Source organism: Callithrix jacchus, chromosome 10, assembly GCF_049354715.1.
Source record: "Callithrix jacchus isolate 240 chromosome 10, calJac240_pri, whole genome shotgun sequence".
NCBI lineage: Eukaryota > Metazoa > Chordata > Mammalia > Primates > Cebidae > Callithrix > Callithrix jacchus.
In genome coordinates this window covers 92,018,655-92,045,707 of record NC_133511.1, presented here as the reverse complement: position 1 = coordinate 92,045,707, position 27,053 = coordinate 92,018,655, and the positions used below count along the sequence as shown (strand labels likewise).

The following is a 27,053-nucleotide window of genomic DNA, read 5'->3' as shown; positions in this document are numbered from 1 at the left end:
GGCACAACATTCATATTCAGATTTTACATCAAGTAAAGGGATGAGGTATAGAGCCAGGTTTAATTTCACTTCCTGTTTCCAAAACCACCCTGTACTGTATGTGTTTATGCGTGGTGCTGGGAATGAGGGTGTGGGCAGCTTAAATCCCTTAAACAAAGACTCTTTCAATGCTTTAGTTTAAGAATTTAGAAAGTATGTTCTGGAAAGCCTCATCCTGTGACATGCTCCAAGAAAGAAAATTTCCACAGTCAGAAGATTTTGGAGTACACGGCACCCTGCATTCCACTCTCCAAAATCCATGTGATACAGTGGCATACTGAAGGTTTCAAAAAATCTTGTAGTAAGGAAACCTGTTTCACTTGAAACATGTGACCACAGAACCACAATAGGGTGGAGAGTGGAGGGACAGGAAGGGCTGGGGTCAAATAGCAGCAGGGAAGATCAGTTAGTGATTTGCCAAGCTTCCTTTGAGAAAGGTTGTTCTATCCAATATTCTGCTCTCCTAATGATTATCAGCTAATTCTGCTAAGAGCTGTTAATGACTTTTAGGCACATTTTAATCTCAACTTGAGAAAAAACTTTCCAGATATCATAACAGTCCAGCAATCAAATGGCATGCCTCGGGGATTGGAGCCCAATAATAGAGCAGGTAAGAGAAGTAATAAAAAGATAATAATAGTAGTAGTCAACATTTTAGGGCCTTTATGTGCTCCCTAGTCCTCAGACATTATTCTGTGTTTTTCTTGGATTCCACATTGAATACTAACCAAAACCCATGGCCCCCAAATGGGAAGCAAGTATTAGTGTACCCATGTGATATGTGAGGAAGCTAAGGCACAGCATGATAAAATATCCTGCCCAAGCCTCAAAGGCCACCCTAACCCCAATGCACAAAGCTATTGTCCTGTACTTGCATGAGTAGCTTAGAAGGGATTTGGGCATTAATGAGAAGGCTGAATTAGATGAATCAGATGAATCCTCCTGATTAAACATGCTTAATATTAGCAAAAAGAAAGGTAAAAATTAAAATTAGTTTGCTTTTGTACACTACAGAAATATACATAGTTTTAAATCCAGGAACTCTTGAATTCCCCCACCCCCCACTCCCCTCACTTGTTTTTAATCATGTGACGGCATTTTTGTTCTAAGGCATGATGGCTAGTGACTTTGTAAGAGATTGTCAAATATTTTTCCCACAGGGGAAGATAAAATTATCTTTACTAACTTACTGACTCTCCTATGTAATCACTAGTAAATTACCTTCCAAATTCAGCAACCCTAGAAACTGAATTGATGCTATCAGTCAGCAGAGAAAAAGCCAAGAATATTTTAAGTATCAATGCTGGGGAAGAAGGAAGGTTTTACTCTCATCTGCCTCCATTTTGTTAAGAATAGATCTGAGGAAACCAATCATGCATTGCAATCCATCTTTCTGGATAAAAGAATTGCATTACAGCTGGGGGTAATTTGAAGTCCCCTTGGTTCTATGGCCTTATTTATTTATAGAGAAAGAAGACTGTGAAGCTCAATGCGTTTCGGCTTGAACTTGAAACTACATTCAGGTTGCCTGCTTTTCTACTATGCAAACACACACACACATACAGACACACACACAGGTAAATATTGTGCTTATCATTGAGTCCAGAATTGAGAAATTACTTATAGAAAGCACATAATTCATAAATGGCACAGTCAGAACTAGGGTCCAATTTCATCCCAGGTCTAAGAGAGGGATGATGCCAGGAAGTAAGAGATGTACTTGAGTGGGGGGTTCATCTGGTCTGCTTTTGTTCCACAGGCTGCCCTCAGCATTCATGGCATGTGTGGAGGACCAATGCTAGGTTTATTCTCCCTGGGAATCTTGTTCCCTTTTGTGAACTGGAAGGTAAGGATCCCACAGCCCTTTTCACAATTCCCAGTCAAAACTGGGCCCAGTCATTTTCTTTCTTCTCTCACCCTGTTTGGAAAACTACTTGTCTTTGCCAGGGAAAGAATCCACAGTAGAATCAAACAGAGCTTTTAGCCTACCTATCTCTGACTTCAGTGACATCTTTCTGGGAATAGAAATGAAAAAAGAAAAGAGGTAGTCATGAACTAGGATATATCCTGACATCAAAGCTTACTCTTTAAGGTTAAATTAAGTCTTCTCTAAATTAAAGACCTACAACATTAACTGTAAAATAGATATTGAATTCAAGAATAGTTTTGTTAAAACACAATTTTGAAAATTCCTATTTATAAATGTGAATGTCATTGTTTTCTGTGTATAGCCACCTAGATTTATAACTAACTTTATTAAATTAATTTATGTAGGGGAGAAAGGACTAACTTGGGTTCTAACAGCTGTATCTTCATTTTGCTTCTCTGGCAAACTAATTATTTGGAGAAATATTATAACCATAATTTTAAAACATTTAAAATAGCAGAATTTTCTCAATCTAGCAAAATTGCCATTTTTCACTTATTGCCATGTGCATGCAAACTTACATGCATGTATGTCAAGAAAGTCTTTAGATTCCTGAAAGCTTAACTTGACACTTATTTGTGTATATACTATAGGGTATTCCATAAAGTCTCTGTTAGATAGTATACCTGATTAGGTCTCTGTGGCTACCTGACCCCTATTGACCTCTCTTCTAGTTAAATCTTGTGGGGCCAGATAAAGGGATTGATTGACAGCAAGCATTCTGGTATTTGCAGCACTTCACAAGCAGTCTTAATCACTTGTCTGATATTGGGGTTGACAAGAATATTGTGTCTTTGCGGAGGTAATGTGAGAGAAGACAATATCCTAGCCACAAAAAGTAGGAGCTAGCTATATAAGATCTTAGTGCACTGTAAACATTAATTTATTATCTATGTTAGTAGTTTTTTCTATTTGATCAGGAAAACCATATTAATTTCTCTTATTGAAATCACCTTGTCATTTTGGGCAACCACTGGGGCCTTCATTTACCCTGTACCAGCCTCAAAGACATGCCCTCTGCCTAGATATTTACTAAAATATAGTAAATATTATAAATTTTTGTTACCTTTTCCCTCATCAATGGCCATGGCTGATCCTACTAAGCAATCATGGCTCTCCTTGCCACAGAATGTGGCTACAACCTCAGAATCTGTCTCAACATGGCTCTCCAGCTAGTTATAATATGTCAACCAAGGTTAGCCCCCAGTTGAAATCCATTTGCCCTTTACTGGTAGGCCAGGGGTAAGCAAAAGATATGCATCAAGCCAAATGTAGCTCCCCACTGTGTTTGGTCTGGCTTTCAAGCTAAAAATGGTTTTGACATTTTTAAATGGTTGGAAAAAATGTCAAAAGAAGAATAATATTTCTGGCACATAATAAATATTACATCAAATACTAATTTCAGTGCCCATAAATAAAGTTTTACTAAAACACAGCCAAGTGGGCTCTTCTGTTTGAATATTGTCTATGGTTGCTTACATGCTATAAGATAAAACCTGAGTAGTTGTGACAGATACTGCATGACTCACAAAACTTAAAATATGTATTGTCTGGCTTTTATATCAGAAATTTGCAGACCACTAGTTTAGACCATAGCACAGATATTCAAATCACACACATTTAGTTTCTTCAAATAATAATGGAGAAAGCATTCTGGAACTCTTACTGAGGTCTCTTCTGTTTTTTTCTGAACAACTAGAGAAGCCAACAAGTTTGTTTTCTCTGATTGAGAAGGCTCAGCTACCTAGCAGTGACTGGAGCATCAGAAGATATTTTCTAGTGGTCCTAATCTCTGCTAGATTGCTCTGCCTCCTCTAAGAGAGAAATTGCTCTTTGGCTTTTCACTATTTATTAAGAAATATAAACCTTAAATGACAAGACTATTAAATGCACTTGCTAGTATTCGGACTCAAACAAAAAAATATCCAAATTAGGGAGTCAGGGGACTCTGTCAGAGTTCTTGGGAAGAGAGAGAGGAGTAATAATTTCTGCATGAAAGCTGTCAATAACCAAAATGACTGCATCATCTCCAATATTTGAAGTTTTTCTTAAACTCTGAAAGTATTCCAATGAGAACTGAGGTTTCAGTGGCTTTTTAAGTAGTAAGAGAAACCCTAAGGAGGAAAAAAATTATTGCTAGAAATCTAATGATCACCATGAAATTATCTGGTGTCTTCAATTAAAGAACAAAATACTCCTTAATAAACCTGCATTATGGGAGTTGAGGTGAAGGCAGTTTGAGTAGACTGTTTCAAAAACGTGTAGCCAAGATTTGAGATGGACAGCTAGGATCTCTAAGGCATAGAACTCCTCATCTCATTATTCTTTCAAAAGACACCTTTGTCAAATTTCCCATTAACTTTTTTCTTCTTCATCCAGGGTGCACTAGGAGGTCTTCTTACTGGAATCACCTTGTCGTTTTGGGTGGCCATTGGGGCTTTCATTTACCCTGCACCAGCCTCTAAGACATGGCCTTTGCCTCTATCAACAGACCAATGTATCAAATCAAATGTGACAGCAACAGGGCCTCCAGTACTATCCAGCAGGTATGCTGACTTTTAAGATGGTGCTAAGTCCCAGAGAGTGGGTCACCCAGTAAAAGCGGGGTATGCTCTTCAGAGATAAGTCTGATGAGACATATGTTGCTCTCTTATGAGGCTCACTCTGGGAAGTACCCAGCACTGAAGAGTGCAATGCAGGGCTGCAGCTTTCCGCAGATGTCCATTCCTCTGTATTCAGACATACAAAAACGAATTTGGTGAAAGAGTTCATTGGAGATATAAGTACAAAACAGAAAAACAGTGGAGGGTTGAAAGACAGGTGACTGAGTATGAGGAACATAGTGTCCTCAAAAGAATTAAACTGAGAAGAAGTTTGTGAGCAATGAGGATAATGCTTACGGGCATGCTGTGTTAGGAGCACTGCTGTGAACCTATGGGTTCTAAACCACGCGGTATGGACAGAGGGTTACAGAGGGTTTAACAAAGGGTTTCCCTTTCTACTTCTGAGTAGAGTAGGTGACAAAAATATCAAAATACATCAGATAGTATGGTGTAGAGAGGATTGTGGACTTTGAAATCTGAAATACCTGGGTTTGGATTTTGGTTTTACCATTTATTCCCTCTGTACCTTTGGACAAGTTAGTAAGATGTAACTTCTTGAATTCTCAGAGCCCTTGACTGAAAAAATGAGGGTATTAGCACCTACTATGCTTCATTTTTGAGAGAATCAAATAAGATAAGATTCCATATATATAACAAGTAGCACTATACATGACTTTAATAAATGCTCATTCTCACATTCTAATTGTATGTAAGAGGAAGTCTAGAAATATAGGATTTGTGGTTTTTGTGTATCCAGAGAAGTACCTCATTTTTATTAGTCCCTTTCTGATTATCATCAATAGCTCTCTGTACTGGCTCATTCCCTCTGAGTCCAGCCTTCTCACACTGGCCAGATAATATGGTGAATTACATTTATGAAAATCTCTCTCAGCCCAGCATATCTTCTCCTCTCCATTGTCTTTGTCAATTTTGAGACTAGTCTCGTCTTCACAAATTCCAAAAAAGTGAAATGATCTTATTTGTGTTAATTACTCCATTTTTCTATCTTCTCTTCTTTTCTAACATAATCCATTCTATCCAAGCAGTCACTAGATTTATTTTTCTGAAGCACCTGCCTGAACTCATTACTACCACATGGAGATGACTTCAACGATTTGTGTGCTTGTGGAATAAAACATAGCCTTTTTATCCTGGAGCTAAATATCTGCCAAAATTAAAAGCTTCCTGTGGTTTTAATGTTTACTAATGTTATTAACCATTCTTTTCCTTCTACTCTAAATTCTGTTCCTTCTCTTCTACCTTATGCCGATCCCACTCTTTCCTAAACTTGAGTCCTTAATCAAGCTATTCTCTTTATAGGAATATCTTTTAGTGTTCATTTCTACTCTCCTAAAATCTTTGTCTTTCAGGAGCCATAGTAGTGTCCCTCATTCTTCCATAAAATTCATTTTGACTTAGGTTCCAAATGGGCACTCCATTATCTTGCTTCCATTCGGCTTTGAGTTTTATTTTCTTTCCATAAATTTTATATCAAATAATTTAAACCTAGCTATAGTTCCCCATAAACCATGTTGATTCTTCTCTCCTCCATATATTTACTGTATTCTCTTCTTGGAATGCCAGTTCCTGGCCCTGAGTACCCTCTTTGCTTGATTAACTACTAATTGTTCTCTCAAAATGAGGTGTCATCTCATACATTAGTCTGAATTTGATACTTTCTCTGAAGGCTACCAAAATCTTCAATACCTTTTCTACTCAGGCAAACCAACCCATTTTATGGTTGTCTATTAGCTCCTATAGGTAGACTTTGTGGCTTTCTCATCTTTATATCACTAATGCCTGTCACAGTTCCTGGCACTAAATCTGGGCTTAATAAATGTCTGAAGAATAAATAATACAAATGGAATGAAAGACACAATCCTCATTGTAATACTTATAATTCAGTATATATAATGTTATATTTGTAATTCAGGGATGAATTGGATAGATTGCAATACAAAACACAGCTTCTCTAAATATAATTTTTAAATGACAAAAAGTTATGCTTTAGGCTTTTGAGATGCCAGGCCCTAGAATGAATCCTGAGCAGTCCTCTACATTATTGTGGGTCTTTAGAATGCACGGAATTGGTGACATGTGCTGTTCTCCACAGACCTGCAATAGCTGATACCTGGTACTCGATCTCCTACCTTTACTACAGTGCAGTGGGCTGCCTAGGATGCATTGCTGCTGGAGTAATCATCAGCCTCATAACAGGTTGGTTGTAATTCCTCACTTAGGAACTAAAGAAAACATGGGTTAGTGTGTGCATTGGTGGACTGGCTGGCTGTCTTACTGGTTTGAATTCAAGTTTCCCACAAAAACCCTTCTTCCCAGAGAGATGTCTAATCCCTCCAAGCTGACATACAAAAGCGATCCCCTTCATTATTGTATATCTAATTATTAGTATATAAAACACATATTCAAATATTTTCTATATATTATTTTTTAAAAAAGATGTCTTGACCCATGCTCCCCAGAGGCTGGAGTATGAAAAATCCTCTGTAATGTAACAAACATCAAGTAAGGTTAAATATTCCGATTGGTTCTTTTCCCATCATCTCAGTAAGAGACAAGATTTTGTCATCATCTTATTATCTCATAGAGTCAGCCTTTACTAATGTACTAGAAAAGCAAAGGAAAGCCTTACTGTTGTTTTTGCCTATGTTGTCCCAAAGAAGGCTGCTCCTCTAGGGTCATGGAGTTCTCTGCAGTGAGCAGCTTTACTGTAAGCCATTTTTAGCAACAGTGTCTATCATCCATACTTGCCCTTTTAATGGATTAATGTCCTTTTTGTGTCAAAGCTCATGAGGGGTTGGTAGTGGTGGTGAAAGTGTGGGAGGGAATGGGGTGGAATAAGTTCATTGTACTCTTATCCCTCCACCTCCTTGGAGTATATATTTTAGCTAAAAAATTTTAAGGTATTCTACTTTTCCACAACTATTATATACCAATGAGCAATCACTGATATTCTTACTCAACACAAAACCTGAATGGCAACAGTTTTGATGATGGTATATGAGAAATGTTATATGCAAGCTCCAATGCCCTATTGTTCTGGATATGATGTCACTAGCCATTCACTGAAATGTAAGAAGATCTTAGCTATGATAAAGAATAGACTATAAATCTTGTAAACCCAGTCTTTCATGTAGTAACAACTCTCTAAATATCTTTATGTAAGTGGTTTCAGATGAAAGATTGTTTATTCATTTTGTTTAGATTTTGCCTTAGTATCCTGACATCTGTGGCTCCTTGCTGCTAGTGAGATACACCTAGACATTTCAGTTCAGTGGTCAGTCACCACTTAGAAGACAGTCAAGGTTTCAGCTACCTGAACATTTCCTTCTAAAGCAGGAAATATGTACACACGGAATCCAGTGGTTTGCCAGTCTATATTTTCCATGTGTGCACCAGAATTAGCATGCTCTTAGCTTAATGCAGCAGCACTTATATTAAATTTGATTGAAAATTATTTGACATTTTCAGGATGCACAGTTCTTCTAATATCAATCCCTATGTTTTCTTTTTCTCCAAATGAGCCAGGTCTTAGTGAAATGCCCTCAAGACCAGAGTGAACACTCTAGCAAAGTCTAATTATACCTTCAAACATTTGGAAGAAGTTTTGAACGTGACCACCAGATGTTCTTGCCTCCTGATGCTTGTCTTCCAAATGAGGCCTTAGTGCTATTCTGATACCCTCAGGTCTGCTCACTTAGGGGCTTTAACAAATCTTCTGTAATACTTGCTGAATCTTTTAAAGAAAGTCTTACAATGTTTGAATGTAGAATAGGGTCAGTAAGGAAGGACAAGGGCCTTTTGTGGGTCTGTTCTCCTTGTGTCATATTTTATCTTGGTCTTATTTGGTCTTAATAGGTGATGTCTTCAATTATGCTTCTTCCAGATAAAATACTGCACCTCAAGGATATGCTATGTATGTTACTCATATATGTTGACACATAGAATTATGTCTATGTGGATTAGCAACTCCAGAAAGTTTACATCATTGATCATTTTTTGCATCAGTTTCTGAAAGGAGATCTTGGCCCAAGATACACTTGAAATTCTTCATTTTTACTGATAAAATTCTGCTGGGTGGCTGAAATTAATTTTTTTAAGTTTTTTTTTTAGACATGTGGAATGAAAATACTATTTCCTAAATCAAATACAAATGCCATTGTTGACTTATCAAGTGACCAAAAGATCCCATTATCAGGACAGTATGTATAGATTAATGCTACTCTGTTTTTCAGTGTATAGTAGTTCATAGTTATCTGAATCTTACTATATTTTTCTCATTTACCATAAAGCCGCAAGTCTCAGATATAAAGTTGTTAGTTATCAGTCTATTATTTTATATTTTAGATTATGGTTTCATACACTAAGGTTAAATCTGGCCTACTACCTATTTTTTTTTAACTTTTCTATAAACAAAGCTTGCCCATTTATTTGCTCTTGACTATGGTTGGTTTCACTCTACAAAGGCAGAGTTGAATAGTGGCAACAAAAATCCTTTGGCCAGCAACACCTAAAATATTTACTATCTATCTCTTAACATAAAAAAAAGTTAGTGTTTGTACTAGATCATTCGTGTCATCAGAGAAATTTATTGCACTACCTTATAAATTGTCAGGAATTGTGTAGCTCTGTGTAATGATGTGATATAGCTCAATTGTATTCTAGTTTTCAGTTTGCTGTGGTGAAATCTGATACCATTCTAATTTCTGATTCTGGGATATAATCTACCTTATTTCAGTCTCTCTCTCTTCTTTGTAACACACAGATACATACATACACACTCATGCCATTCTTTCTGTTGAAACTTTATATACTGTCTCTTTTTTCCTAGGTTTCTGAAATTTTATGTCCTTTCCATTCCTAACCTGGCTTTCCTGACTTTCAACTTAAGCCTATATCTTGTACTCAGGACTTCTGCTGAGAGTTTTGGGGCTTGTGCCCAACAATCCATGTAGGAAATGGATTTTAGGGTGCACTCTGCTCATGGAGTTAGTACCTTGGCATAGAGTTGCTTTGGCCCAGAGGAAGGGGAACTTTCCTCAAACCCACCCCAAGTTACTACACATCTAGGGACATTTCCTCTGCAAGCATGAAATTTCTTTTTTCCTTAGGAAAAACTCACTTGTCTACAGAAAATAACCTTCTCTTTTCTTACATAATATGTTCACAGTCCTGTAGTCTCTTGATGAACCTGGTTTCAATCAATTTTCTCAACAGCTACTGATGCTCAATCCCAAGGTCTTGCTATGAAAGAGATGATAAATCCACAATTAAAGGCAAATACAGAGATTCTGATTTGAGAATTTGAGTTTAATTTTCACTTTTGACTTTCCTACCTGTGAGAATTATAGCCCTAAACTTTGTTTTACCATCTACTATCTCCAAAAGGCAATATTATCTTTTTCTAGAAGGAAACAGAATCTAACTCCAAATGAAACAGAGTCCTGTCCTTCTTAGCAAATCTCAGGACCTGCTCTCAAGTGACAATAGATCTACATTATTCATTGGAGTGTTTGATATGATTGTGGTTCATTTAGAGACAAAATTCTTCTCTGTTTGAAACCTTGGAAATGGCTTTGTCCCAAATTAAATTTTTCTGATTCATAGTTGTCCTTGGATAGGAGTTTGAGGTTTTTCAACTTCTCCTCTGCCACTCACACATACACACATTAAGGCAAATGGAGGGTTACCGACTCTAAGATCACGTATGTTTAACTAAACATATGCTTCATCATTTATCAGCTCACAGAAAAGTTTATCATTTTCTCATTCATGAAATGAAAATAACAATACCTACCTATTTATAGGAATTAGTGATAATTTGTGTGAAATGTACTCAGTATACAGAATACATTCAGTAATTGATAAATATTATTATTCATGCTAGTAGGATTCTATGTGGTCAAATGTCTTTTGACAGGGTGACGTAATCCCAGGGAATACACTGTTTAAACCTCAAATTTAGAATTTTTAAAATCTGTATTTCTGACCGGGTGCAATGGCTCATACCTGTAATCTCAGCACTTTGGGAGGTTGATGTGGGCAGATCACCCGAGGCCAGGAGTTCGAGGCCAACCTGGCCAACATGATGAAACCCCATCACTACTAAAAATACAAACAATTAGCCAGGTGTGGTGGCATATGCCTGTAGTCCCAGCTTCTCCAGAGGCTGAGGCAGTAGAATCACTTGAATCCGGAAAGTGGAGGTTGCAGTGAGCCAAGATCACGCCACTGCATTCCAGCCTGGGCAACAGAGTGAGATTTTGTCTCAAACAACAAACAAACATCTACTTTTGTGTGTGTGTGTCTCAAGAAAACAATTTGAGAAAACGTTTGTGGATTGGCACAGTATCTGGCACTTAAAAGGAATTATATCAATGATGTAACCACGAATCCACTCCTCTCTCTAGGGATTTTTACACTACACTGACTATGGGACTAATAACTATGATTGAATAAAATTGGGTATTAGTGAATAGTGTTTAAGTTCTGGGAGGGGCAAAATCATCAGCCTTTACATCTTGGTTTGAATATCAGTTAGACTCTTGTTCCACAGCAGGATTTGAAGAAATAGGACATTGAACAGGTATGTTTCAAGGAAAAGAAAAGGAGGTGTGAGGCAAGAGGAGGTATGAGGAATGTTGAAAGTGGCTAGGAGGAACATGAGGGTATTGCTTGTTTAGGAGGTTAGGGTGAAAAAAAGAAGGAACAATAAAAATAACCTCTAATTTTATAAATACTGACTTAGATTATCTTAAATATTAATATGTCTGGTTTGGCTAAAAGTCAAGAGCTTTTTTTAAAGGAAGAAATTGCATAATTACTGCTAACCATTCCGCTGGCTGAAGAAGGGTACTAGTAGAGTTTTCCATGATAGATATTTAAAAATAAATAGGTTGTCTCTGTTTAATGCTACAGTCATGAGCCTATCCGACCTGACAATTTGTTGACGTTTAAACACAGACTCCTGCCCCTTTCAGCAGTTAACCAATTTCTGTTTCTTAACCACTCAGTCCTGGTTTCACCCTTATTTTAAAAAGTAATCTACTTTTCAAGTTGAGAATGTTTAGATCTGTAGAGAAAGACTGGTGGCCTGCAACCATCTAATCTATTTGTTCTTTTGTTAATAGGTTACCAAAGAGGTGAGGATATTCAACCACTGTTAATTAGACCAGTTGGTAATTTATTTTGCTTTTGGTCTAAGAAATACAAAAGACTATGCTGGTGTGGAGTTCAGCATGACAGTGTGATAGAGCAGGTGAGCTGATGTTTGAGCTTCTAAAAATGTGTATGTACTCCTGGTTTTGTCCATTTGAACTGGCTGCAAAGATGCACTGGAAAGGGAAGGAGGTCAATGTTAGAACTTGAAAGAATTTGGGTTTCAACTTCAGAGTTACCTCAGCTAATCACCTTTTAAGCACATAAATAGGTTGATAGGTAAAAGTGCCTTGGAGCTGAATTACTGGCATTGCAAGTAGTCAGTTTTCAAAGTTTGTTTTAACCCCTGTGAAGGTAAATTCTAGGAAAATATCAAAGTGAATAGAAAAAGAATAAATTGAAGGCACAATCTCCTGTAACAGTTCATAGCATGGACTTCAGAGTCAGACAGTCCTGGGATTAATCCTGGTTCCATGTCCTACATTCCTTGGGTAAATTATATAACTCCTCAATTTCAGCTTTTTTTAAATCTGAAAACTGGGTGGGTGGTGGGGGGAATTACATAGAGCAACATGGACACAAGCATTTCTAATTTCATGGGATATAAATGTAAAACAAGGTCATGGTGGGAATGTACAGGCAAAGAAGCAGCAAGATGCACCTAACTCTCTAACTCCCCAGCGCTCCTTATTCCAGGAAAGGGAAGTGTGTTTAGGTAAGGCAGAACTAGAGACACTGTCTAAGTACTATTAAGGCTTCATCAGCCAAAGACCACCAGAAAGAGCATGTAGTTAGACAACACTGGACTTACTAACTTGATGCAGCCAGGTAGGGTACTCCAGAGGAACTGGGGAATGCCACCCTAAACAAGTGGGAGGAAGAATATGTCTTTTATAAGGTTTGGGTTCCCACTGAATGATTCTAAAAGGGGTCTATGGGAAGTAGAAAATGACTGCAAAGCTATCTGGGGCAGCACTGGTAGGAGTGCAGTGGTCACTCAAAGGGTTTGCATTTGATGACTGCCAGACCTTGGGAGCAGCTGGCCTTATCAGCATCTGTCTTCCCAGCTTGATTAAGGGCAAGAGTGGTTTGTTGTTATTGTTGTTGTGTTTTTCTTTTTAGTTTAAACTTATATTCACTTTTAGTCCCAGATATTTTATTCTTTTAGGACTTTAGGAGATGGACTCCTAACCCATATCATGGCAAATAGTTCTGAGGTGTCCATTGCTCTCCTCTCTAGAAAACAGCAGAATAGAATGTATATCACCTAAAGCTGTGTTTACTACTTATGGCAGGAGGGGAGGGCACCACGTTGACAGAGAGGCTCAGAATACGAAAGTAAAGTGCAGACACTTATAGGATTCTGAGCCTAAGTGACTTAAGGTAGATCTTTCAATTCAGGGTTCTTATTGGAACTGGGCAAAACTATGATGTGAGAATTTAAAATTGGAAAACATAGTCAGGTGAGGGTCCTAAAGTCAGTTTTGATCATTAAACAGTGGGTTGACAAGCAAGGAGTTTGCTTCATTGAACAATCTATACTTTTGAGAAAAGGGCTATTTACCCAGATGGGCAATTTATTTTGCTGAGATGGTAGCTGGTTAAGCAGATTGTTTGTATAAATGAATTTTGAGGAAGTTGTAGAAGCAATAGATCAAGTTACTCATTTGTTTGCAGACTCAGGAAGACAGAATTTCCTGGAATAAATAATAAATTAATTCAGGCAGCTTCTGTTCTCAAGGCTAAGTTGAATGGGAGGGGACACTCCTTGTGTCACTATTGGGCTCCTTTGCCAAAAAAATAATGTTGATTAGCATTCAGGGGAATTTACGAATAGGTGTCCCTGTTATTATTAAGAGGGCCATCCCTATCTGAGACACAGTTATGTCTCTCCTTATAAGGCAATAGTACTACCTCACAGGATTGCTGTGTTAAATTAGAGATGTATAAATTTCTTCATGCAACACAAGACATACTATAAATCCTCAGTAAATTGTTCTTTTTGCTGTTATCATTAGAAATAGTACCTTACATGGGTTATCAAAATAGTTAGAGAATGTCTTAGGACAAAGTTGTTTATGTTTCTTTTGTACTTACATATAATTTTTTGATGTTAAGGCCTAAGCAAGATTCTCTCAGGTTAATTTGGAGTACATCAAGTCTATCTTGCTAATGTGTGTCTTTCTATTTTCCTCAGGAAAATCTTGAGAATGGTGGTAACTGGAAACAAGGGGCTGAATCTGTCTTACCAAACGGACTGAGGCGAGAAAGCCTGGTACATCTTCCAGGCTATGATCCCAAGGATAAAAGCTACAACAATATGGTTTTTGAGATTACCCATTTCTAAGGCAATACCTGTATGAATGCACACACCCACTCATACATGCACACACACACACACACACACATTCACACACACATACACACACACAGACTCCACATACCTCTTGCCTACTGGTTAGCAGACATGTATAGTTGTCATTCCTAGGAGGTAGGAATGTCCCTTGCCTATTTGTACTTATTTATAACTACATGCAAAATGACTGTTTCCCAGGATATTCTTTGAAAGACTCCAACTTTCAGAGAAAAAAACCTAGCTTGCTCCTTATGTCCTTGACTATTTCCTTATTGAATAAATGAGAACTGGATTTCGTCACCATTCAAGAAATCAAAGTCTCTTTGTTTGGTGTCATATTAAATTTCAGGTTTTTCATTTTAGTTAGTTTTTGGCCATCAAAATATCTTTAGAGGCAGAATCAGAAATAGGAATATGCATGTTTAATGCTTTTCTACCATGATGGATAAAACAGGAATGACATCCAGCTCCGACCTCATAAAATACATGTAGACATATTTTATGCCATCCATCTCCTCCCATCCTGTAGCTGCAATTGGCACACAACTACTATTAACATCCCTTCACCGCCACTGTTAGGTCCTTTTCCAGTCATTCTAGTCATTAGCTGTCCTGACCAAACATTAAAAAAAAAAATCAGCTAAGCACAGAAGAAGAGAGGTATGTCTGGTTAGTGGGAGAAGTTGTAACTAAAAACTCTGCTTTTTGTGCAGACCATGCGGTATTTCTTCTTCCTATCATTTTACAATGAAAAATTGCCCCAGTGCTCAAGAAGAAGTCTGGAGTCTTTTTCCAGGGCTAGGTAAAAGGAAAAGGAATTTCCCATAGAAACTTGTTAGAATCAAATTTGGTAAAAGAACCTTGGAAATAGTGTACCTGACCATAGGAGATTTCATGAGCCGTAGAGTTCTTTGGACAAAATACATTGTCCACAAGACTTGTACTCTGCTCATTCAGCTCATATGAGCAAGCTCAACTCACTCCCCCAGGGTAAGGTAACAGAAGTGGAGAACTTCATAGTTGGTTTCTAGAAAATAATTTTTAAAGTTCTTGAGAATGAGCATATTACCAATTAAAAGATGAGTTGACAAATGAAGGAGCAGTGAAAGACTTTTTTGAAGAAGCGAATAATTGAAATTCTGTAAAGGTAAAAGAAAGAACCACTGCCTCACAGGGGCTAAGTCAGAGGACAGATAATAAGAAACAAAGCTGTATCTGAGAGTCACCTATATTAGGGCAGGTGTCAGATATTTATTTTGGTGGCCAGATAAGAGCAAAAGGCCTAGAAACAGTGTGTTAGCAAAGTAAGAAGAAATGGTCCAAATAGACAAGAATAAGGAGCTCCAAAGTTTGTTTTAAATATTTCTCAAAAAAGAAAGCCTTGAAAGAAGCATGCAATACAAAAAAAATTACCAATATTTATTATTAGAGAAGATAGAAAGACAGACAAATCAATGGAGGAATTCAAACAAACGAACTGAAGTTTATCAAACAGAGCCCAATCCCTGCCTTCTCTCCCTCCACTCAAATAGAAAAGGAGAATGGAGACAGAGAAAGAAGGTACAGGGCTGCAGTTTAGAAGAGCAATGAGAAAAAAATACATTTGGAAAAAGAGGATAAGAGTCAAAAAGGGGCACATTTGGAAAAATATCTGAAAATGAGAAGGAACAGAATTTCTAGAAACATTTTTTTTGAAGTCTGGCAAGGCTAATTAAGCTGTTGATCTAAAAATTTGCAAATTGAGAGGTGCAATTGTTTTCCAAATGATTTGTGACACTCTTATTAATTAGAATATATATATTTTGGGAATATTGAAATCTGAGTCAAACTTAAATGGCTTTATAAATATCTTAGGGAAAGAAGAGAGAAAGAAAGAAAGGGAGAGAGAAAGACAGAGACAGAGAGAGAGAGAAAGGAAAGAAAAAAGGGAGAGAGGGAAAAAAGAATACAAGAAAAAAATAGTAATTCTGAGGATGGGAATAAATTAATGGTAGGCATTATATATGTGTGTACATACATACATACATGTGATACATATGTAGGTAAATATGATTTGGAATACATAAGGATTATGAGCGTAAAAGCAAAATATACCATGCAGTTTTTCATTTTACTCACAAATTTTCCTAAAGACATTTCACTAGATCAGTACCTTTCTGAGAAAGTTTTAAGGATGTTTGTTCTTTTACAGTCCCTAATTCTCTTACCTGGAGTGTTATCAAAATGCCATACATCTGGAAGATGCAACTATTATTATAAAAATATCTCTGCCTTGTCTTATGTGATGAAATTTATAGCATTAGGAGATGACATTTCAAGAGATTTTAGAGGTCAATGTAGAGACTCCCCCCCATTCTTCTTAATTGAACAAACATGCATAAATCTAGGGTTTCAGGTGGAAAGCAGATGGGAATCTACAGGAAACTGTCTTCACAGTGTATGAAAACCATGTTTGTTGTGTGGTGAAGCAGAAGGGAACTATGAAGTGCAGAGTCAATAGATTCAGCTAGTGAATCTAATCCTCTCAGGCTCTCCCTAAGAACGGCAGCCCAGAGTCATGCCAAGGCCACTGGTGCAGTACAAACACAGTCCAGTGGTAAGTTCAATCCATACCATGAAAGAGGGTTAAACTTGACTGTTTTTGTCACAGCATGACCAGAGATATTCTCAATAGATGGCACTGGAAATGATAAGGTTTAGAGGGGCCTAAAATGAGCCAGGCTTGATACCCACCACTGTACCTTTAAAGCACAACCACAGATATTGGTAAAAATGGAACAGAATTACCTCAATGCTTCTTTCACTCATTCTGAATGAATTCATTTTGTTGACTGACATTCTCTTTGTCATCACTTGGAATAATAACTACAACAGCTTATGATTGAGGTGAGGAACTGGAGTCAAATGACTTAGGTTTAAAAACAAGTTCTGACAGAATTCTAGGTAATTTGGGGAAAGGCTTTTAAAATCTTAGTTTATTCATCAGTTAATCTCCTGTGTAAATCAATGTGGATTGCAAATACCTATATGAATAGTAAACATTTACAAGCCCAGTTTTCCAATATTATACTTTGGTGTTTCAAATATTAGCCATCTTCAGAAGACAGAGTTAAGCTCAAAAGTATTTAACTTCTTAATCACAACCTTACTTGAAGTGTCAGGCTGTCATCACAAATCAGAAAACTAATCTTACCCTGTGGAGCGAGATGTTCATTGATAATGATATTCCAGTATATCAGACGGACAATTAATGTGATGTTTTTGTATTTTCAAAATCTCATACAGCTTTTTAATTGTATAGTCCTAGAATACATCTAAACCTAATGCTGGTTATACAACTAGTTAAAGTTAGAAAAAATACCCATAAACAAATATAGATAAGTAATTTGTAAATAATTATTTAAATAATCTTTGAAAATGAAGTTCTGATTTAAGTGTTCTGGACTTATCAATGTGAATATTTTTTACAGGGTTAGGAGTAGAATGGAAGATAATCATCTATTCTAAAATATTTTTATAAACATTTGATAAAGATTTATAGAGGTTTTATAAGGTTAAAACCTTATAGATTAAGGCAGGTCTACCAGGTGACCAAGTAAGCATATGCCAAGAAAAGATTATTCATATTATATAACATGACTTCCTTTTTGATGTTTTGGATAATGCCTGTAATATTTAGTTTGCCCACAGGCTAGGGCACACCCGCACACATACACACAGAAATAAACATCAAAAGGGGTTTATAACTTAAAAAAGTAGTTTGCTATATATCAAGAAAAGCAATAAATCATGGTGATATCTTTTGTGGACCTTATCCTCAGGGATTTCCAGAAACAATTCATTTATGTCCTAAGTTGCTAAAGCCAGTGTGTGCACAGGTGTTCAGAACACCTCATCCTTATTACAGAATCTGCTTTTGACACATTTAAAAGGCTAAGAGTAGTTTTACATAATTATTTATTTAATGTCCTAATGTAATTGCCATATAAAAAATAAGTGAGCAACCCTCAAATCACTTATTTACAGTATAGTATAATCTAAGCAGGCTCAATTTGTAAGTAACATTATTGACTGATTTGGAATATACTTGATACAGGTTTGTATACCTTTATGTTACCTACTCTAAAGAATGCTAATAGGTCACCTTCTTAAAAATTGATTCAGTCTATCTCAACAGAGCAAAGCTTCCTTAAACTAGCTTTAGAATTTAAGAATTTGGAAGGAATGTTTATTGATAGCAATACACAGTATATATATTTTTTAAGATTTGCAGGGGAACTGTAGGGAGTGAAAGGAACAATAAAATCAGTATTTATAATCATCTGGATAACTGTATGGTTGCAACATAATTTCTCCTATTGAGAATAATAAAGGTTGGAGAAATCCTCTCTGTCTCTTCTGTCCATCCCCAAATTCCCTTTTCAATTATAGAATTCCAGCAGCTCTTTCCTACTTGAAAAATAACATACAGGTCAATGGACATATATATTAGGAAGATAAAATTACATATCCTTCTAAGTGTATTTTCATCTACAACACTAAAAATGAAATGAAAATGAGGATGTTTATTCTTTGATTAGGCTTTTCACCAAAATCTGAGCTTACTAGATTTAGCTTCATAAATCATAACGCAGACAAGGGAACAAAAAACCTTAATTTCTTCTCAGTGTTAACAGATGAACTACATTGTGGTTTTTCAGCCCGAAAGAAGGCAGGGTATGTGCACAGCAGAAACTGAAGTAGAATCTAGTAAGTAGACATTTTTGCATGGGTAGAAAGTCTCCAAATCGCCGTTATTGTCTTCAAAACATTGCTTCCACAATTATCTTTATTATCCAGTTTTTCTGCCGCTCAATTTCTCTTTTCTCACCAGAGAGAGAAAAATACGCTGAGTAAAGATCAGTAGAAAAGTCTGTTCATATTACTTGTTGGAAAGATATTTAATTTCACCTGACGAGTTTATGGGAAGGGTTGAATTTCATGTATTAACATGCAATTCAAAATAATGATAATGGTACTGAGGCAGCTTGAGTAGCACATGGGGCTAGCCACCTACATGGCAATTAGTTTTGGGGGAGTATCTAAATAGATCTCATAAAGTTCTGTGTTTCAACTAATAATATAAGAAAATGTCTCTTCCCTTTTGAAAAACAAAAAGGGAAGAGACATTGCTTTTTCCACACAAAAAGAATTAAGATGAAAAAAAAAAAAAAACACCCTGAGGAAGTCAGTGTAGATCTATGCCAGAAAATCTCATTTCTTTCCTTCTTAGAGAAAGATGTAAAGCAGAGCTCACATAACTGACTATCTGGTATAATCAAGACTTCCATCTTGGACTGGCTGTATGTAAAAGAGGCTTTCTCTAGAGAGAGTTTTCCAGAAGTACACACTGATACAATCATAAAGCAGTGGATTAACTTGCAGGTTTCTCTTTGAGGGTAGACTTTGATGGTGCCAGATATTGGAACTGGTCCTAAATATGCAACGTTTTTCTATCAATGTTTGTTTCATTTTACTTTCCTAAAAAAGATAACTTAATGTGGATATGGCTAGGATGCAGTGGCTATAATATTTGTGTTCTCTAGAAAAAAGAAAGCCATCAAATGTGCTCACGGGTGTGGTTTTTCAGATGAAGCCAGATGGCAAATTCAATTGAAGGTAACTTATCACCATTACAAAGATATCAATCCTAGCTAGCAGAAGCCTGGGCTGATCAATGATTCAAGCTAAAGCCCAATTAATATTTCCTTCGGACTATGTATTGTTGTCATATTCCATTTGTAATAGAAGTGCCTGTAGGGAAATGCTTGGCTTTTCATCAGAAACTGAGTTGTTCAGGCCACTCCTAAAAGGTTCTCTCTGAGCCACTAATAGGAGCAGGAATGAGGTAAGATGTTAACTGATTTCCTGGACGAAACCTAGAACTTACCCAGAGCCCATTTTAATACCACGCTTTCGGGGGTCATGGAGTAGAAATATCTGGTCACCATAGTAGGACTGAGTCGGGCATATTTCAAAGATAGTAAGTGCTCACTGATTCTTATAGAGAAAGATAAGATGCAGGTGTGTGTGTGCACACCCACACACAACACACAGAACCTGGGCTTAGGTTAATGTGCCCCCAGTTGACAGGCTAGTCAATCAAGCCATATCAGTTAAGCAACTTTGCAGGCCACCTGGATTTTCCATTTTGACCATCAGGTCAAAAAAATCAATGGGCAAATAGGTAGCCTCTTTCTGATAGTCGGCTATGGTGTTGCTGCATGTCCTCCTTCCTTAGCATGCACTGTATCTATGCTAAAATCGGTCCCAAAGAGATTTTGATGGTGATTTACAGAGCCAGCATAAGTGTGAAGAAGGGAAAGGGCATATATGTGATGGCAGTATTATTAACCCTCACAAGAACTAATCCAGCTTCCTCTCTCATCTGTGTTTAGTACAAAGCATTAGGTGTGATTTTCGACAAACACTTTATAATGTGCAAATACCTTGAAGATAACAATAATCTTATCAGAAGATAGTCAAGCCTTTTTAAGAGTAAGGTAATGGCCTGCAAGAATAATAAACTAGCCATGTAGCATTAAAGAATGAACAACATCCCCTACCCATACTCAACAAATTCCAATTTAATATTTTAAAAACAAGCAGAATTAAATTTAACATGCAAATTATAGGGAAAATATCATATTAAATGATAATTTATTGAGTGAAAAAGTGTTCTGTTCATTCCATCATACAATAGATTGTGCTAAGAATCATTTTGGAAGAATGTGCAGCATTCGGAAGTTGTATCTCATCATGCAGTCACTCAGCAGCATTTTATCTAAAAATACGTGCACAGACTCGGACAAATACAAACTATTTCAGCCATGATCTATGTTGATTTTCCACACGTTGTACAGTAAAAACTCTTCAGCTTGGAACAACTTGTCAAGGCAGACTGCATGCACATATATATTAGTTATTTGCTTAAAAAGACAAGTTAGAATATGAAAATATATAAGCAGCATTCATGTAATACAGAATTCCTGAGAATAGTGTGTGCTATAAATCTTTGACAAATAATTTGTATTCATATAAAAACCATGATATAAAACATTTCTCCCAACTAAAACAGAGTGATCTAAAACTAACACATTGCAAGGGGCTGTCAATATTTTCTGTGAACAATGATGAAGGCATAGCTAGATTCTATTGCACTGTTTCACAAAATAAGTATTTCAGACAATTTTTCTTTTTCTACTTTTCACATCTGTTTCAAAAGTATCAGAGAAGGCATTTTATAAATCAATGTGTTACAATTTTTAAATGAAAATATCTTTCTGTTTTCATATTTTGTTTTCTAGTTGATTAATATGGTTTTAAACCCTAATGGGACTATGTAAAAACATGGAAGGGAAATACTTCTCAAGGACACAGCTATCATTATTCTTTATGCTACTATTAGACAAATGTTGCTATCTTGTGGCCCTAATTTAGAAAAGATGTTGGTTGATGTTATCGTTAGGTAGAGAGAGTATTTATACTCAAGCATGTGTATACATTTACTTAACAAAGAAAAAGAAATGCAGATGCTACAAAAATGGAGGAGTGTAAAACTCCTTTGTAATTAGTGGAAGCAGTTGCTATGATTGCTATAAATAAGCAGGAAGAAGCATGAAAACCTCTCTGGAATCTGAATGGAAGAGTCTCACATAACAAGGGCATGTGAGGGAACTTCAGAGTCTGAGGCCCTTCCCCTTGCTCAGAATTAGAGGACAAGGAGGAAAGTAAATATGCTTGAGAAAAACAATTAAACAACTATCATCGATCCACTTTTCTTCTGGAGAGAATGAAGGAAAAGCTAACAAAACATTTTCAGTGTTAATATTTAGAAAACAGTTTTCTAGTAAGAGAAATATAATGTTACTAGAGAAACACTAGCATATTATACATAGTAGCTTTATTCCCATTGTGTTTGATCTGGTCTTTTAAATTTTAGAAATAATGGTGCTTTGCTTGATGGGAGAAATAATAATATCATAGTAACCATAAACATGTGTGTGTGCATATGTGTGATTTCCTTGTTTTGCAAGGAAACGTCTTAATTTCTACCATACATTCCCCTACCTCAGCTCTTCTCTTTCTTCCTTTCTGCTCTCCATAGCTTATGCCTCCTCTGAACCTTCTTGAGTGCCCCATCAGTCCTGCCTCATCTGTCTGTGGGACAGACATACTCATAGATACAGAGTTGACATTGAAATAGAAATTCCACAACAAAGCAAAATTATGTCTTTTACAGTGAATTTGACTTTGTTTCTAGAGAGTTTTCAAAAATAAACCAGATCAAACTATCAAAGAAATAATAACATAAAACTACCTTCAGTGATGAAAAAAGAAACTAAAACACAAAAAAGTGGTTTTTTCTAACAAATAATATAGATTTATATTCATGCATTGTTTTCGTTAGTTCATGAGTAAGAGTGCACATTGTTGAAAAAGCATAAGTGTTGCAGAGCATCTGGCCTCAGTTTTCCTGAATAAACATATTACAATTGCAAAAACTGGTGTCAGAGCTACATAAACCACAACGGATACTACATACTGTCAAGGTGCAAAGGGACAAGGAAAATCAATGTATTTACAGCATTTCAAGTTAATATTTTGTGAGAGTTGTAATAAATCATAGAGGAAAAAATGAAATATACTATAAAACAGCCTTCCACAGTAAAGTATGAATTAGTTGTGTTCTAAACTATATAAGAATAGCCATTCATATTTTATAAGTATGTGGCTTTAGTGGCATTTAGTACAAAAATTGCAGTGCAACTGGCTCTACCAGGGATAAAACAGACTTGAAGTAGCCAATGCCATGGAATATTATTTCAACGTATGCTATTCTTTTTGGGATCTTAGATTTTTGGTTTGATTACTAAAGGTGATGTGCAACTCTTCAACTGCATAGTCAATGTAAAGCAGCATAAATCCCCTATGGCACAGATCCATCATCTTGGCAAGAGACAAGGGCAATTCCTACCAACCTGTAAACTGAAGGGATGTGGCATTCTGGCAGCCAAGGCAAGAATTTGTTTAAGTTATTTCTTACAAGTATCTGAACTCAACCATACTTTCCAAAGTCAGATTAATTTGTGACTGAAGACAGCATGATACTTTAAGCCATGTCTGGCTTGTGAACATTTTTATGGAAATCTGTCTTTCAAAACCTCACCACCCTCTTTCCCATTACTCTGCAGTTGATGGAAGGCAGAGGTCTCCAAACATACAACTCCCTGAGACTGGTTCTGAGAATTACATCCTCGCTTTCTGCAATGTCAGTGTAATCCTTTTTAAGGTCCCTACAAGCCTGGATATTTCAAATCTCAGAGATGGCTGTGATACATTTCCAAGTAATATATTATATATGTGGTTTGCCAAGTATGCCTTCCTCCTAGATTCCGTGTAGCATTCAAAGTTGCCATTATTTCTTCCCATTAATGCTATCACCCCTTCTGGGTAACAGGTGTCAACTAAGGCCATTCATGGTGAACAGGCTGACCGCTTTTTCTCCGTTGTTGCTGCAAGTGTTCCAGCTCAGCCTCATACATCATTTCTTGAACTAAATACTTCTCCCGTCGTATTCGTTCATGTAGGCCCTTTGGTACATCTGGAATCAGGTATGCGATGAATGACTTAATCCCAAAAACAAGGTGCTGCAAATTTAAATGTGAAAAGTACAGTTTTCAAAGATTCTGAAATGCTAATCATAAAACAGTACAATGAACAATTGCATTTGCCTTGAGTCAAGCATAAGAACTTAGTATATACCATGTAGAATATTAATATTTTCAAAATTATATTGAAAACACTACTGTTGCTTTCTTCATATGTTAGGACAAAACAAGGAATTACTTCCTCTTTTTGCTGCAATATGTTGATATCACTTTATATGTACCAAGCAAATCTTAAATTCATTCCCATAAAATCTTTACATATTATGAAATACTATCATGACATGAATTGTTATACATGGATGAAAAAGATCAGATCCAGGGAAAACCCATGTCCAGTAGATCATAACAGATATCATGCAAACCACTGAGAATCCAGTCTGCTGTTATGCTACCATTAAACTCAAACTCAGAAAATGCATTATTCATGTCTGTTAAGTTCATATATCATTATAGGTGCTTTAAATATTATACCCTTATTACATAATTATTCTATGATAAAAAATTTTACTTTTATTTTATTATTACTTCTTTGAGATAGCATCTCATTCTTATGCCCAGGCTGGAGTGTAGTGGCATATACACAGCTCACTGCAGCCTCCATCTCCTGGGCTTAAGCAATCCTCCTGCCTCAGACTCCCAAGTAACTGTAAACGCAGCTGCCTGCCACTACATCTGGATAGATAATAAAAAAAATATTTGTAGATACAGGATCTTGCCACATTGCCTGGACTGACCTCGGACTCCTGGGCTTAAGAGATCCTGCCACTTTGACTTCCTAAAATGCTGGGATTACAGGTGGGAGCACCTGGCATACATTTTGAAAATGAATTGACAAAAGTATTGCATTTTAAAAAAAGCAGAAATAAAACTCAAAGGCAGTATTTCTGTGGTTAAAAGTATACATGTTTAATGAGGCTGCTTGAGTTTGAATCTTATACTTACTAGTTGTTTAGCCTCAGGCAAGTCACCTATATTCTCTGTCTTATCCCTAAAATGGTGATAATAATAGTACCTCTTAAAGGCTGTCATCAGTACACACACACACACACACACACACATATACATACACACAATATACATATGTGTGTGTGTGTGTATATATATGACTCAAGGATTGCTTGGTATAGTGTCAGTCCTGCTTAAATATTACCTCCTGTTATTATAAATGCATCCTGTTTTTCCTATGAAAAAGAGAAGATTTTTCAATTTCTCAGAAAGGAAAAAAAATGATACTAATAGAGTTAGCAAAATCTGGGGAAAATAACACATTCCTAATGGATTCTTAGTAGATAATAGTCTATGTGGAAAAGAAGAATTCAATGTACTTTAGCTGAGATAAATTATATGTGTCCCAAGAAATTTTAACTGCAGAGTAGATCATAGTAAGGCAGGTCATGTTTTTCCATATAAAAGCAGATGATCAAAAGGTTTGTTCTTGATAAAATTATTTGATATTCACAGAAATATCCAGAAATGTGCCTCAAGGGTATAGGAATAAAACTTAAAACGTTTCCTATAATTAAATTAGTAAGGAGGGATATGCTTCCAGTCCCTGAGGAAAAATAATTTCATATAATTTTTTTTTGAGATGGAGTTTCACTCTTGTTGCCCAGGCTAGAGCGCAATGGCATCATCTTGGTTTACCACAACCTCTGCCTTTAGGTTCAAGCAATTCTCCTGCCTCTGCCTCCGGAGTAGGTGGGATTATAGGCATGCAACACCACACCCAGCTAATCTTTTAGTAGAGACAGGGTTTCTCCATGTTGGTCAGGCTGGTCTCAAACTCTTGACCTCAGGTGATCCGCCTGCCTTGGCCTCCCAAAGTGCTGGGATTACAGGTGTAAGCCACCATGCCCGGCCAATTTAGTATAATTTTAATAGCATTGACAATTAGAACTTAATGCAGAATTATTTTATAAGAATGAAGTTTATTCAACTCATTCTAAATGGCACTCAAAGGGGAAATATTTAATGCAATAAAGGATAGTCTCTTCAGTAAATGGTGCTGGGAAAATTGGATATCTATGTGTGAAAGAATGAAATGAGACCCTTATCTCTTACCATATTTAAAAGTCAAATCAAAATGGATTAAGACAAGTGTTGAACCTGAAACTATGAAACCACTAGAAGAAAAACACTGGGGAAATGCTTTAGGACATAGACCTGCGAAGAGATTTTTTTTGGGTAAGAACTCAGAAGCATGGGCAATAAAAATAAAAATTAAAGGTAATATAACTCTCAACTGGTCTCCAAAAAGTACTTCAAATTTTGTAGTGAAATATCCTTCATCATTAAAATGAAATGCTTACCCCTAAGGGTATCATCCAAGACCAAAATTCTATGATTTAATGACTTTGAGCCTATATGTATGTCTCCTGATGAAGTAAAAGTGTCTGATGTAAGAGTTACAGCGTATTTCCAATCCAGTGATTTAAAAACTTTTATTGTGTTTTAGGGGTAAGCATTTCATTTTAATGATGAAGGATATTTCACTACAAAATTTGAAGTACTTTTTGGAGACCAGTTGAGAGGTATATTACCTTTAAAAATATTTGTTCCAAAAGTCTTAGACATAGTTACCTTTTCTCTCAATAAATTGGTGTGGTCATATAAAACAGATTCATTTAAAGTCTTTTTATTGACCTTATTGGTTACCTCAGAGAGTAAATACTCAATATATCCTAGTGCTAAATTATTTACTGTATTGAAGTAATTATATTCTAAACAAGTCAATAATACAATAGTTTCTGCCAAATTTCTTCACTGGATTACAATCTGATATTATTGTATAGATCTGATTCAAATCTCTGTATTTTTAAATATTCTCGAGCACAATCTATTGAATCACCCAGTGTCCCTTATAAAAATATGTAAGTGATAAACTGTCATTAGAATTGATTGTTCAGTTTTTTCTACCCCAATGAATCAATATGGGTTGTTTTATTAAGATGATAAAAATCATTCTTATTTTTAAACTTGGTTAGTAAAAGGCTCAAAACTAGGAGGCTCAAAAGTTTCCAACTCAACTTGCAGTAGCTTTTTTTTTTAACCCTGATTTCCTGGTATTTAAATTAATATACATTCTTACATTATTCAGCTCTTGCTTTTCTGTACTTGTTATAATGCTTTCATTGTATTTAAGCCTTTTATGGGATCTACTTAAGTATTTTTATGGCAGTCAGTGAGAAACTGATTTCAAAGAGACAACAGATAAATCATTTAGAAAAGCATTTATCTATAGT

At 36.2% G+C, this 27,053-nt stretch overlaps 2 protein-coding genes across 7 annotated transcripts in view; one reads left to right on the top strand and one right to left on the bottom strand.

Moving 5' to 3' along the window:
- Window positions 1-14,395, top strand: part of SLC5A12 (solute carrier family 5 member 12) — a 57,427-nt gene extending 43,032 nt beyond the window's left edge. Inside the window, exons 11-15 of the mRNA XM_002755123.5 lie at window positions 1,799-1,885; window positions 4,346-4,512; window positions 6,683-6,786; window positions 11,718-11,845; window positions 13,943-14,395. Of these exons, the coding sequence (XP_002755169.1) occupies window positions 1,799-1,885; window positions 4,346-4,512; window positions 6,683-6,786; window positions 11,718-11,845; window positions 13,943-14,092 (636 nt within the window). The 3' untranslated portion in view covers window positions 14,093-14,395. The remainder of the gene's footprint in view (window positions 1-1,798; window positions 1,886-4,345; window positions 4,513-6,682; window positions 6,787-11,717; window positions 11,846-13,942) is intronic.
- A 6,377-nt stretch (window positions 14,396-20,772) lies between these two features.
- The window catches only part of ANO3 (anoctamin 3), a 436,084-nt gene continuing 429,803 nt past the window's right edge, over window positions 20,773-27,053 (bottom strand). For all 6 annotated transcript variants that reach the window (XM_054242186.2, XM_054242187.2, XM_078339269.1 and 3 more), the window contains one exon: window positions 20,773-23,790. In XM_054242186.2, the coding sequence (XP_054098161.1) occupies window positions 23,608-23,790 (183 nt within the window). In that variant the 3' untranslated portion in view covers window positions 20,773-23,607. The remainder of the gene's footprint in view (window positions 23,791-27,053) is intronic.